This window comes from Lupinus angustifolius, chromosome LG11 (assembly GCF_001865875.1).
Source record: "Lupinus angustifolius cultivar Tanjil chromosome LG11, LupAngTanjil_v1.0, whole genome shotgun sequence".
Classification (NCBI taxonomy): domain Eukaryota; kingdom Viridiplantae; phylum Streptophyta; class Magnoliopsida; order Fabales; family Fabaceae; genus Lupinus; species Lupinus angustifolius.
Genome location: NC_032019.1, coordinates 13,697,849 through 13,711,747, shown reverse-complemented (window position 1 = coordinate 13,711,747; position 13,899 = coordinate 13,697,849). Strand labels below are relative to the sequence as shown.

General features: G+C 34.8%; 1 protein-coding gene across 1 annotated transcript; it reads right to left on the bottom strand.

Moving 5' to 3' along the window:
• On the bottom strand, positions 2,057–12,314 carry LOC109360794 (RNA-dependent RNA polymerase 1). Its single transcript, XM_019605919.1, has 5 exons — positions 12,240–12,314; positions 10,059–10,609; positions 6,532–8,405; positions 5,041–5,191; positions 2,057–3,046 (listed from the first exon to the last, which is right to left on the bottom strand). The coding sequence occupies exons 2-5, from the start codon at positions 10,581–10,583 to the stop codon at positions 2,240–2,242; spliced, it is 3,357 nt and encodes a 1,118-aa protein (XP_019461464.1). The 5' UTR covers positions 10,584–10,609; positions 12,240–12,314; the 3' UTR covers positions 2,057–2,239.

Here is a 13,899-nt window from a genome sequence, read left to right as displayed (position 1 = left end):
AGACATATGATTTGAGCATCCTGTGTCCAAGTACTAACTATTGGATGAGCAGTGATGATCATCTTGAGTATTAATCATCAATAGCTTTTCTTCTGATGTGCTTAGCTCCAAATCAGCCACCTCACCTTCTGCCATTAACAAGACTTCTTCATCTGAGTCTTCTTCCTTGGCTAGACTTGCCTCTGCATCTTTACTCTTAACTCTGAGTTTACATTCTGATGCAAAGTGGCCCCATTTCTTGCAGCTAAAACACTGAATTCTGCTCTTGTCCTTCTTTTTCTTTCCACTGGTTTTGTAGTTTCCCTTTCTTGCATTTCCTGATTCCACCTCTTGACTCAGGTCAGTGGAGTTGTTTCTTGGATATCCTCTTCCAGTATGGTATGGCCTCTCCTCATCAATTTTCCTTCCTGAGTTCCATTTGCTACTTTCTTTGTTGAATCTGTCAAAGTGTTGTAGACTCTTCTTTTTCTTGAACTGAGCACTTAGTGCTTGCTGAGATTGTCTATCTGACATTCTTTCAAGGAATATCTGCTCGTGTGCTTCAAGTGACCCTTGTAGCTCATCAATTTTGAAGTTGTCCAGATCCTTTGATTCTTCAATTGCAACAACAACATGATCAAATTTTGCTGAGAGAGTTCTCAAGATCTTCTCAACTATACTTTACTCAGAAATCTTCTCTCCACAACCTTTCATTACATTGATCAAGGTTCTGATTCTTGTGAAGTAGTCTGCTATAGATTCTTGTTCTTCCATCTGCAGTAGCTCATACTGCCTGTGCATCATCTGTAACCTCACTTTCTTCACCTTCACTCCACCCGAATAACACTTATCTAGGATTTCCCAAGCTTCCTTAGAAGTTGATGCTGCAGATATTCTCTCAAAATTCGAGTGATCCACACATTGATGGATTAAGAAGATTGCCTTGCAATCTCTTTTCTTTGCCTCTTTAAGCTCCATCTGCTCTGCTTCGGTTGAGTTTTCATCCAACTCTTGAATCCCTTGTTGTACAACATCAAGACAATCTTGAAATCCAAATATAGCCTTCATTTGGATGCTCCAATGATCAAAGTTCTTCCCATCTAGGATAGGTAGATTCATGCTGAATCCATTTGATGTAGTCATACTTCAAATCTTGATCCTTGTAACTCCGTGAGTTCCTTGTCACTTAGCTTCTTCGAAAAAATTGGGGACTCCACCACAAGCTCCTTAATATAAGAATGTTTTTATTTTCCCTTTAAAAATGTAATTAACAATGAGAAATGGACAATAATATATAATTATATAATATTACTAAAAATATTTAGCTATTTTGACATTTTTCTCCAAAAACCCCAAATTGGGATAACTTTAAAAATAGACACATCGAGGGTTTTGGAGGGCCCTCCAAAACCTTCCCCTCCTCTTGATCCAACTCCCAAACAAGGGGAAGAATTTCCAAAGCTATCCCTTCCCCTCCAAAACCCCACTCCCAAACAAAGCCTTAGAGTATTTGAAACTTGAATGTAAGAATTATAGGGGAAAAGAAAATAAAATAATTGGGATAGCAAGCAAGAAAAAAAGTTCATAACAGGCAATATTTATAGCTAATAACACAGTTATATATACATAATTGATCACATTAATAGCTGACACATTCCAATTGATTCATATAAAAAATTACAAATTTCAATTGACTAATTACATTAATTTCCTTCAGAGATTGTTAAATCCTGTTGAGTCCAATCATAGACCAGACACTTTAGCCATGTACACAGTCTTTCTTCTACTGAAAAATAAGAACATAGATTTCCCAAGCATTGGACTTTACAATCCATTCATTCCTATGTCAACTAATTTCCCACAACCAAACACACGTTAGTCTAGTGATGTAAGACCCTACTAGATCCCCAAGATGACCAAAAGGTCAAGCGTTCGGTTACTTGAAGCCACACTTGTTGGAAGGGATAACTACGAACTCCGAAAGAGATTAATTCCTTACCCATGAGGCGAGGGAATACCCTTAGTAATACAAATAAAAACTAATTTCCCACAAAATGGGAACATACACATGCAAAACATAGAAAAACCATAACTGATAGCATTAGCATGTCTTCATCAAATTTATAATTACATGAAGGACTATAGTTGATAGATGCATAATCCATATCCAGACAGTTTTTGTTGACATTACCATTACTTACAAGGTTAATACATACTTCTGCTTCTTGCTGCATAGCAGAAATTTCGAGGTCCAGAGTTTTCAATTCAAGTGCAAGCCAAGACTGAAGTTACGTTCCAACCTAGAAGCCTTCTTGATTTGAACAAGGTGAGGGTAAATACACCATGGAAAGCTTAGAAAATGACCTCTACCCATATCTTCATTGTAGCGACCCCAGTAACTATGATGATAAGTAACATAGTACCATGCAGAAGCTTTTGCATATACATCAACACTATCAGAATCTACACTGCTGCTGTTATCGTTGAACCAAGCGCGAGCTTCTTTCCTAAGGGACCTCACAGCCATGTTAATTGCCTCAGAATCCCTTCTTTTTGTGAAAGATTTCGACATTTTCATAATATTCCCGCTAAGGATTTCAGCCTCGGTTTTGATCCCATAGTAGTCCATCAGATTCCCCAATTTGTAGTCATAGTTGTTTTTGTGATAAAATGCATCATCAACATAATCCATGAAGCCATCAACTTCCATGTCACGATCATATGATTGTCTAGCCACTTCCCAAGTGAAAGCGGTGATAGAATTGGCACTTGTTGAAATTCCTTGCACTTCCCGAAAAAGCTTTCCGATTACATTGTGTGATTGGTAAGTGGGTTTGTCAGGCTTCTCCATGAAGTCTGGATATTCTTTTACATGAAGATGGGGAGGTATAACCGCAGGAATACCGGTTTTTGGAAAATCAACTGCTGTTGAAAATAGCTTAGCAAGCTCAATACATTGATCAGCCATTGCTTTGTTAGGTTGTTTATCAGCAAAAGCAGTGTGCGCATTAGCAATTATTCCTAGACTGTCATTGACTATATAATTGGTAAAATACTCCTCAACCTCCTGCACCAAGAAAGCATGTCATAAAGTTATATAACTAGATTTTATGTTTCAGTACAAACAAACAAAAAACAGAATAAATTGGATTTAAAACCATATGATTTGCCATAATGGTGAAATGGACTAAATGTTAAGGCTCGTTATGAGTAGCTACTTTTAAATGACAATGGCAACCGAAAAACGAGACACCGAGTTAAATTTCAATGGAGGATAGAAAAGGATATGGTGAAGATGAAGTGGGGGTCATGAGAAATATGACATTCAAATTTCATGTAATGGAAGATCTTAAACTTTAGAGTTTAGATCATCCAAAGAAAATTGTCAAACAGAATGAGAGACTAAGCTTTGTTTGGTAGACCAGCTAAGAATATTAAATCCATCTCTGCTTTCCTAACAGGATCAACTAAGCTCCTATAACACAAAAAAATAATTTAGAGATTAGGAAAATAAACTATTGGGCTCCTGATGGAAAATAAACTCCAATCATAATTATGAAAGAATTTAGATTTTATTAAAATAAATAATTAGCTTATTTATGATGCAAAGAAGAATTTGCCTTCATATATCATGAAGAAACAACAATAAGGGGTTTAAGATCCAAAATAATCTAACCAAATTAGACATAAGACTAGTAAGCAACTGAACTCATTTAATGGAATAAAATAAGGCTTGGCTAAGAACCAAAAAAGAAACTGCAGAAATTCAAGTAGACCCCAACAAATTAATTTTTTTTTTTAAAAAGTAAAACAATGTGCTACGGAAGATTGAAGCACTAGGCCAAGATAAATCTACCTCGTTCAAGATCCACTCCTTAAGTTTTCACTTAGAATATGTCCATGTATTCTCATTATACCAAAGAAGTGGCTTTAGTATTGGTCTAAATCATTGCCATTTTATCTACTGGCTGTAAAAGACTACACTTGAAGTTTGATAGTGTGGTGGTATACAATCAAAACCTATTTACTGCAAGGAATTATTAACTCGATAGTTAGTTGCAGATAGCGGACGAACCCAAAAACACAATAGCGGGTAGCAGGTTGGCCATTACAGCTAAGGGAGAAAATATAAGTAATGTACCCTACACATATAAACACACAAAAATATTAAAATACACCAAATTAAAGACACTCATAATTAATATCCCAAGTCACTCCTTTTTGGTGATTATACAAAAAATTACAAGTAACCCTCTGTCTATTGTTACGGTCTCTCATGTGATTCCATTCCCATGCTATATCAATGTTGTTATCAGTGGTTTTCAGCAACACATCCTTGGGAGTAATGTTGAGAGTGGGTGTGTCAGTAAGAGGTTGTCATTAGGCCAGGGTTTTGCAATTATAAGTGAGCTCTTGAAGTATGTGGGAGTTTGAGAAAAGAGTGAGGGGAAGAAGCAAGTAGAAGTCGGAATGGGAACTGGCGTCAACAGAGTGTGGTTCGGCAGAAAACCACCACGATGACGCTATCCCAGCACGATAGCGGGTGATTGACTACCTAAATTATTAACACCCCCAACTGTTTATTCACATGTTTCTCTGATTTCCTATATATTGATCGGATGGATACTTTCAAAATTCATAGGACTTATACAGGAGTCAGCAAGACTATGAATAGAGCAGCATTATCAAAACATTTTATGAGAAGGGGTATAACTATGGGACATAATTTGATTGTATTGTTAACTAAAGATAAGACTATGAATAGAGCAGTTGCATGGGCTGATAAATAAGCTTGTTCTAAGCAGATGGAGTAGAATTAGTAAGCACACAGATGAAATTTGCTAAAAGTGAAGCATCATTTACAGTATTGGCACCATCAATTCAACATAATCAGAATAAAAAATAAAAATTTAATAGATACACAATATAATCACAGCAGCAGCAAAGATTGTGAATACAACATTAAAGGTCATATATAATAGTAACATCAAATGCTAAACTAAAACCAACAAAAGAATACATGAAAGATTGCTTACAGAAGTCATGAACTAAAAATGATACCTCGATTGTAACATCATGATCCAATTCCATACTTGGTACAGCAGTATAGTCCATTGGTTGTTCTTCCCGAGGTGGAATCAACTCACGATCCCAACAAACAAAGTAGATGTCTCCATCCAGATCACTTCCCGAACACTCATTTGGATGAGGCCTTGTATTCAAAATCAGTTATTGGCATAAATAGACAGTTTATAAGGAAATTCAAATACACTAGACAATAAGAAAACTCAAAATCTCAATTTCAAAGAGAAACCCCAAACAAAATGACATTCTAAATAAGAAAGCTAGAATTGTCACAATATATAATATGCAAAGCCACATAAGTTACTTATGTTCCAATCTTATTTCTTTTTATGTGTTTTCCATCACAGGGAACAAAAGTTGCAAAAGAAATCAGGTGGAAGCTAATGTGTAGACATTAAAGCAAGCATTTAAGAATGGAAATATTTATTCTAAAGTATATTTAGTAAAAATGCACTTGCATATACTATCTAGATCATCTCACATTTGAAACAACAAGCATTATTTTCCTTAAATAAAAAACAAGCATTATTTGAATACAAGTGCTAGAAATAAATAGTTGAGAAAAACTAAGATAAGCAAAAAATCGAAGCTTCAAAAAGATATATTATAGCATGGAAATAAACTTCAATTGCTTTGCAGGTTGTAACCTTGCAAGGTTTACATGGAGAATTTATTACCCTGACATGCTATTGTTAGACCTCCTAGAAACGTATATAGAAAGAGAAGTGGGCCAGCCTTGGACTTATCAGGAAGCTATAAATAAAAATAAGGAGGGGAAGGAGTCAGTCGTTAGTTACTTTGGACTAGGAGCGAAAGCTAGGATGTCTCGAAATTCCTGAAGAGGTGAACTATCTGAAACTTCCTTCTCTCACATTGAGTCAGCCAATCTCAATTGAGGGTTTTATCAGTAATATATATCTCTAATTTCTCCTATTTCTGTATACTTCATCCACTTTCTATCAGCTAGTAGGGTATGTAAAAATATTAGAAGTTATAGATTTAAGAAGTAAAAGGAGCAAGGATCTATTGTAAAGTTGCAATAAACATTATTAGAGAACAGAATTGACACCTCAAAAAAAGAAGGAAGTTGCTGAAATTTAAGCATAAATGTATATATTGGGGTAAGTAGCAGGAAGCCAGAAACATAGTACATGGGCAGCAGGCATTATATAATGGACCGCTCCTATAGAGATAGTCAAGCACAAGGCAACTCCACTCTCATCGGGTGAGTAATAAAAATTATTTGCCTCCACTCAAGTGTTCTCTTAAAATGCATGCATGTAAAACAATAAAGGCGTGCATGAGAACGTTAGAAACTCTCTTGTCACATATTGTTTATTTATTAAATTTAAGAGATTAGGATTTTGAATTGCATACAATATTTAACTGTTAGATGACTTAGATCATAGACAATCCTACAAATTGTGTTGATCATGGATAATAACGAAAATAATAAGATATATTCACCTGCCTCCTTTTTGGGGAAAGACAACACAATCTCCCATGTGGTGCAATGCTGGCACATTCACGGCCTTTAAAACACGCACATCACCAGGGTGCAAGCAAGGGTTTTTTGCAACTACTACCATACCCGTAACCAAATAAGACCTTGCTGAACCATACTGTAAAGAATCATCAGATAGACTCCCAAGCCTATGGTCAGAAAATTGAACAAATACTTGACCATATTCTAGGGTTCTAGTTTCATCAAGACATCCCATCATTGCTCTTCCATTTGGTATGAAGATCCTAGTTTTGAGTCGCAATTCCAACAGTTTTGATGCCCTAATTGTTTGCAGCATCATTGAAAGAAATGGTTCAGTACTAGGCATGTAGCCACAAACAAGCATCTCCTTCAGAAGATTAGTGATTTCCCCACTAGACATCAAGTCTAAAGCCTCCTGTGCCTTTAATGAATCTGTTAACATACTGTCCAATTGATTTACAGCTTCTGTTTGTTTTTTCTCAAAAGCATGATCCTTAACACCAAGAGTTGATAACAGAGTAATCAGCTGTCTATTCAAATAACACGGCTGAAATTTGCTGCACCCCAAAACATCCAACTTTGTGTTATCTGAATCATACTTGCACATACTCCTTCTCAGTGACAACTTCACTGATGAAGTTGGGTCAACTGCCACAACTCCTTTATACCCGCCATATCGAATCTGAAAGGCAGATGTGGTAGAACTATAACCACATTTTCTAGCCACCCTCCTAGCAAATTCAGAAGATATCTTCCCAATTCCATCAGAGAAGACATAGTGATTTCCACCATGTTTAACCTCCACATCAGGAATAACTTCAATTTCATGCCTGCTGACACTTAAAGTTTCAGTAGATGAGCCAAAAGATTGTCCCAGCCTAGCAGCATACTTAGCCACATTTTTAATCTGGCGAAAATTTCCCATCCATTCTCTTATGCTAGCAGCAGTACACCCAGCTGTAGGAGCAAACATCCAAAGAGAATTTTCTCGTAACTGACTTGATGAGAATGCTAGAAATTCAAACTTCTTATCACCAATATCTATACCATTTTTAAGGATTGAAAGAATTCTGTTGTATATTTCAGTTTTCTTGTTCACAGATGTGCGTGGAGATAAATCTGTTGAATACAATTTATCTAACTCCTCATCAACGAATGAAACACGCAGAAAGTTATCACCATGTTGATGGAAATGGCGAAGAACACGATTTGAAACATTAATCTCTGGACCACAAAAATACACCTTGCACGGTGTAATCTGAACTCTGCGTACATATACCAACCCGTTATCCAAGGATATCGAAGGTGATCGAGGAGGATTCCTTGATGTAAGGTACTTTCTGTATTGATCGGTTAGCCAATTTGTGGGTTTATAACAGAATTCCTTTAAATGGTACATTTGCTCTAAAGCATGTTCAATAAATGCAAGGTCCATTCTACATGGATCGACCAAATGATAGAAGTCATTATCAAGTGCACAACCTGCAACACACCCATGCTGAACCAGTGAATTAACTTTAAATAAGATGTCATACGGTATTTTGATGTGTTGAGGAGAGGTAACAATGGGAGCTAGACCCGAATTTCTATACAAAGGAAGTCCTGACTCTAACATGTATTGCCTCTCACTTAGCTCATAGTGAGCAAAGTTTTCCTTGAGATTTGGGAAATGTTGACCAAAAGGAAACTCCAAACATATAGCAGAAGATTGCCCAATACAGCTGGAAGGAGTGAAATCTATCGTGCGGATCCAGTGATCATCAGGGATGTCCCTAAAATAGTTGAATAAAGGATTTTCATATATGTTTTCTGAAGTAGGCTCGTCTTTCTCAAAAATCCGAGGAGCGCCAAGTAACTACAAATTGAAGAGATGAATATAATAAGAGGTACAATCTCACATGTCATGCATGTACCAATTATAGAAATGCAATTACATGGACCATAATTAAAGAAGAAATTAGCTTCCAGTAATAACTAAGTTGGAAAAATGGAAATGCTAAAATGTTCATTTCAAATAAATAGGGAATCAATTCTATTGGTAAAATTAGTTTAATATGAAAAGGAACAGCAATTACAATCAAAGACTTTTAGCATCAGGATGAGATCATCAAACTATAAAATGAAAAGATAAAATATAATAATTAAATATTTGGGAAACAACAAAATAATCACTTTGGTTTGGGAGACAATACGACAATTACTTTCCGATAAAAAACATAAATGAAGACAGAAAGTAGGGAAAGATTAGTATATAGCAGTATAGAACACAAACCCATAATTAACAAAACAAATAATGTAATTTATATATCCAATTGTCTATGAAATAAGTATATTCCTTGATATCGTACTAGCATGGCTTTTCTTAAAAGAGAACTAAAGTCTCCCTGTATAATCAAAGGAATAGCTACTAAAATAGTCCTAATAAATCAATGTTCTCAAGTTCATCAAACTTTGATTTTAGTAGAAGTATTTTTTTTAACATTAAAATTACCTGTTCTTCCAAATCAGAAATCTGAACTCAGCTTGCAATTCAAACTAAAAAACATTATCTTTTTATATTTTAATAAGAATACTCCACATTCCAGCACTGGGTTTAACAAAAATAATTTTTTTCCTCAAAGAACAATTAATTAAAGCCATGGGAATGGAGGAAAAACTCTTCTAAACTAAAGAGAAGAAAACTACACATAATACATTATTTTTTTATCAAAATACAACAAAAAACACATTGCAAGTAAGTACGTAACACATAACATGTATCAAGTATTTCATAATAAAACAATAACAACAAAATTCCTCATTGAGTAAGAATTTAATTCCCACAGTTAAATTTACTGAATGAGAAACTTTACAGAATCTATAATTTGTTGTTATCTCTTCATATGATAAGAATCCAAAGATCCGCAGGTTCTTTTTTTGCAATGTTATCCTTTTATTAGCTTGAGGTAATAATTCTGGCCACCATAAATTCAATAAAAGGTATTCAACCTATGAATTTCTACACAAATCTCACTCTTTCCTTATGAAGTGGCTTGTTTCATCATATTTTAATTGGTACACACCACAACAGTCAATTTTGTAGTAGTTTTCTGTTTGATAAATTCAAACTGAAAATGGTTAACCCCAGTTGGGCTCCACTTCAAAGAAACTGAAATACTTCATCAATAGCAGATGCGTACATTCGAACCCAAAACATGTATTTATCTTGGGCGGACTATGACTAAGTGAGCCAATTTCTGTGCCCAGCACTCTTTTTCACTGCACCTATCACGAAGTTAACTGATAAAATGAGGGTGAGCCTTGCCACAACCGTAAGGTTGCTTGCCTTGTGACTTGGAAGTCAGGGTTTAAATCCTAGAAACAACATCTTCACTTACGAGGGTAAGGCTATATACACCTACCCTCCATAGAGTCCACTAGGTGGGAAGCCTCCTGCACTAGGCCGCCCTTTTTACTAAAAAATGAAGTGTAAGCTTTAAACATTATATAAAAAGGTGGACCTAACTACCTGAATTATGAGGTACTTTGCAGTTTCACTTCGTGGTTGATGCAGTTCAATCTTCCAAATGTTCTCATATGAAAGCTCCATTTTGTATTGTGCACGACTATTGGACAAAAAAATTTGCAACTTTCTCATTCCAGTCCCAAATTTTACACTGGCATCCACCTGTTTGAAAAACACAGAGAATTTCTCCTTTGAGATCTGACAGCCGAAGTATAAATTCACATTGTTCAAATTATGCAAAAAAGTTATTGGCTTTGGCACAATATCTCTTTCCATTTCCCGAGCCTTCAGATAGGAGGTCCCATACTGCAACATTTGTGCACTGTTGTTAGCTAAGGAAAGCATATCTGCAGCATCTTTTGCAGAGGCAAATTGAATAATAGCAAATGCTCTTGGAACCCGACCTTTGCCTTGCCTTAACTTCAAAGCAAAGACAGCTCCTTCACCAATATATCGCTCTACAAATTGTATTACAGTGGTCGCAGTCACATAAGAAGGGAATCCATATAACTCAATTGTTTTACCCATCCTTAATGCCAACTCTTTTGGCTTTCCTGGATAGGAAACGAAAAAATAAATTTAAAAGGGGGGTAAATAAAAAAAAGACTGTGCTGTTATAATGCTACAGCAAGTTAAAGATGTCAATTTAAAATTAAAGCATACACAAAGATGTGCAGTGAAAAACAAACGTGCATACTATGTATTTACAGAACAGTGAGAGATTATGCAAAGTTTTGTGGTCAACATGTATGTCATCAGGTATTCACTGAACATAAGCCCAAAAACCATTATATTTATGACTGCCACATCTGAGATAGCTAAGGATCTCTTTATGAGAGATTATGCAAAGTTTTCTGGTCAACAGGTAGTCATCATGTATATGTATTCACTAAACATATATCCAGAAATCATTATATTTATGACTGCCACATCTGAGATAACTTAAGGGTCTGTTTGTGAGTTGATTTTAAGAAGGTAACAGAGGTACGGGAAAGGCTTGGGAGCCATGGAACATGTTTGTGAGTTGATTTTAAGAAGGTAACAGAGGTACGGGAATGTAGAGCATATATACTTAAATATCAAAGGGACCATATAGTAAAACCATTCAACAACAATCAAGTCTTAGTCCCACTGGTCAAGATTGGCTACATGAGTGGAACGACGCTATAATGCTCCATCATAAATCATGTCAATTGACAAAGCATTGATCTCTAAATCTTCCCAAATCATTTTACCTAAGGTTTTTCTTGGCTCCCCTCTACATCTAGAAATTGGACTAACCTCTACTTGATCTCCTAACCAACATGATCCCTATGAGAAGTGTAAGTGGTAGTGGACCCAAGATCATGAGAACAGAAAATTCGAAAAAGGGCTTTTGTGGAATTAAGAGTTGAAAGCAATAAGCTTATGTGATGAAAACAGTTCTTAACTGAAATCTGAAGATTCTTCTTCTCAAACCTAGATTATGTTCAGGCACAGAAGAAAAAAAGAAACCAGCCCTTTGAAACTCTACACTACATATGGAAGTTCATCATCCAAGTAGTTATGTAAGTGGGGTGAAGACAGCAAGAACAAAAGCATCTATTTCCCTACTTGTTTTAGTCTGTTATTGTCACAGTACATAATACACAATCACATTATATAACCTTACATAAAACCCGGGAGGTTGACTTTTGGCGCAAACATGATATCACACTTCAAATCCGGGAAACCTCTGCTTACATCTACCCTCCCAGACCTATACTTGGAAACGGTCTTACCACTTGCTGAGTATACATACATCTACCCTCCCCATACCCCAATTAGGTGCATACAAAAAGAAACAAATGAATATAAAAGAAAAAGTCATGTCAAGCACAAGTTCAATATTTCTACTGCATTTGTCTAAATATGTCTTGTGATGTAATATATGAGATAGATGATGAAATTCCAGCATATGTTAAATCTTTCTACTGCATTTTATTGTACACAATAGAAGGTAAAACTAATCAATTTTCAGTACAATGTTACTAATAATAAAACATATCCAAGAAATTTTCACCCCCAACCGTTTTTACCCTCATATCAAATACCACATGTGTTAACTAAAAACTAAAAACAAAAAATAATTCATGAAATTGAAAACAATTAATAATAGTTCATGAAAAGAGAGAATTCATGATGATCAACAACAACATCACTCACCGTGAGAGAAAAAAAAGCACAATGAAGAAACACTACACTGTGACTAAATTTATCAGAAGAAAGAGAGAGAGTGAGTGAGTGAGTGAGTGAGTGAGTGAGTGAGTGAGAAGAAAAAGTGGTCAATAATGGGAGTCAACACTGTCAGTGTTATGGTCACTTGGTTTTCTTAGTGACGCAGGAAACCAAATTCCAAAGTTAAGAATGCAATTATGCAAATGGGCCCTACTAATAAATAAAAGGATTAAAAAACCCATGGCGTTTCTAATTCTAAAAAAACAATAATTCCATAGTAACCATGCCAAATATTAGTAGGGCCTTACAATTTATTTTAAATAATGAAGAGTCTCAAACACAAATTTCTCATTATTTTTCGCGTTTACTCAGAAATATAGTTGCTGGAATTTTCTATAAAAATAGAGAAAAATGATATATGTATGGGCTGTTTAAAATACATTTTCAGTAAATATTCATTATTTATTTCCAATCATTATTATTGTCTCTTTAAAAAAGTAATATAAATAGAATATATTATTATTTCTTCAAAAAAAGTAATATAAATGAACAGATAATATAATGATTGTATATAAATTTTTACACTCATATTGTATAGATATTACACTCATGAAAATATAGTGATATAGAATGTGGTTCTTAGGTAAAATTAGAGCTGAGCAGGATTCGACCCTACTCGTTCACTTAGTTTGGCTCGATCATGATCAGGTCTCATTGGATCGTGTTCGGGTTTAAAAATTATACTCATTCAATATTTAGGGTCGGATAGGGAACAAACATAACCCGGTCTGGACCCATCTCATGGTTATCATTCACCATGTTTGTATGTATCTTTGTTTAATTATGTACAGAGTAATGACATATATTTAGTAAAAAATATCATTGATTATTTTCATCATATGTATACGAGTAATAATATCTATACATATATCATTTCATATGTCAAAATACATATCCATAATAATGAATTATATTGAGAAGATTTTATCCAAAAATGATATGCATTATATTTAATCGGGTCTAGAACCAGGTTCGGCCATCCAGATTTAAAGATTGTCCCGATCGACATTTAGGGTCGAGTTAACTTCATTTCTAAGACAAAATTCATATTCAATAAAATAATTCGATCAATATTTAGGGTCAGGTAAGTCTTCCTGATTCACCTTCACCCTATGTAAAATGTACATGTATCATGTTCTGGCATGGCATAATACATAAAATAAGACACATTAGGTTAATTTAACAGAAAGTGCAAATAATTCTAAAATAAGTTGAGGGGCAGATTTAAAAAAATTATAGAATTACATGGCTAATGATACTCTTAGTGTAAGTATAGTAGTAAGATACACGTGTTTTTTTCATTAGATATAATAACATATAAGGTTTCACAAAATAAATATTTTGTCAGCAAAGAAATTGTATTTTTATTTTCCATTTTCTCCCAGACAAAGCATTTTGTTCCAAAAACTTTTTATTATTGGCTACATCGTGGCAATATGTTATCACTTAATTGATGATAGGAAATAGAATTAGATGTTTAGAATTTAAGAAGTTGGACCTATTTATTTATAGGAATTAAAATAAAAAACCAAGCACTTTTTCGGATGTTGAAAGAAAATAAAATATAAGAAAAAGCAACTAATTGGAA

What these genes read in the sequence shown, in the direction of transcription:
- LOC109360794 (XM_019605919.1), bottom strand. Translation starts at nt 10,583, where the DNA reads ATGGGTAAAACAATTGAGTTATATGGATTCCCTTCTTATGTGACTGCG. An exon ending in TTTCCCCAAAAAGGAGGCAG is followed by an intron (nt 5,192 to 6,531) that starts GTGAATATATCT and finishes TTTGAATACAAG; the next exon opens with GCCTCATCCAAATGAGTGTT. An exon ending in ATCATGATGTTACAATCGAG is followed by an intron (nt 3,047 to 5,040) that starts GTATCATTTTTA and finishes TTCTTGGTGCAG; the next exon opens with GAGGTTGAGGAGTATTTTAC.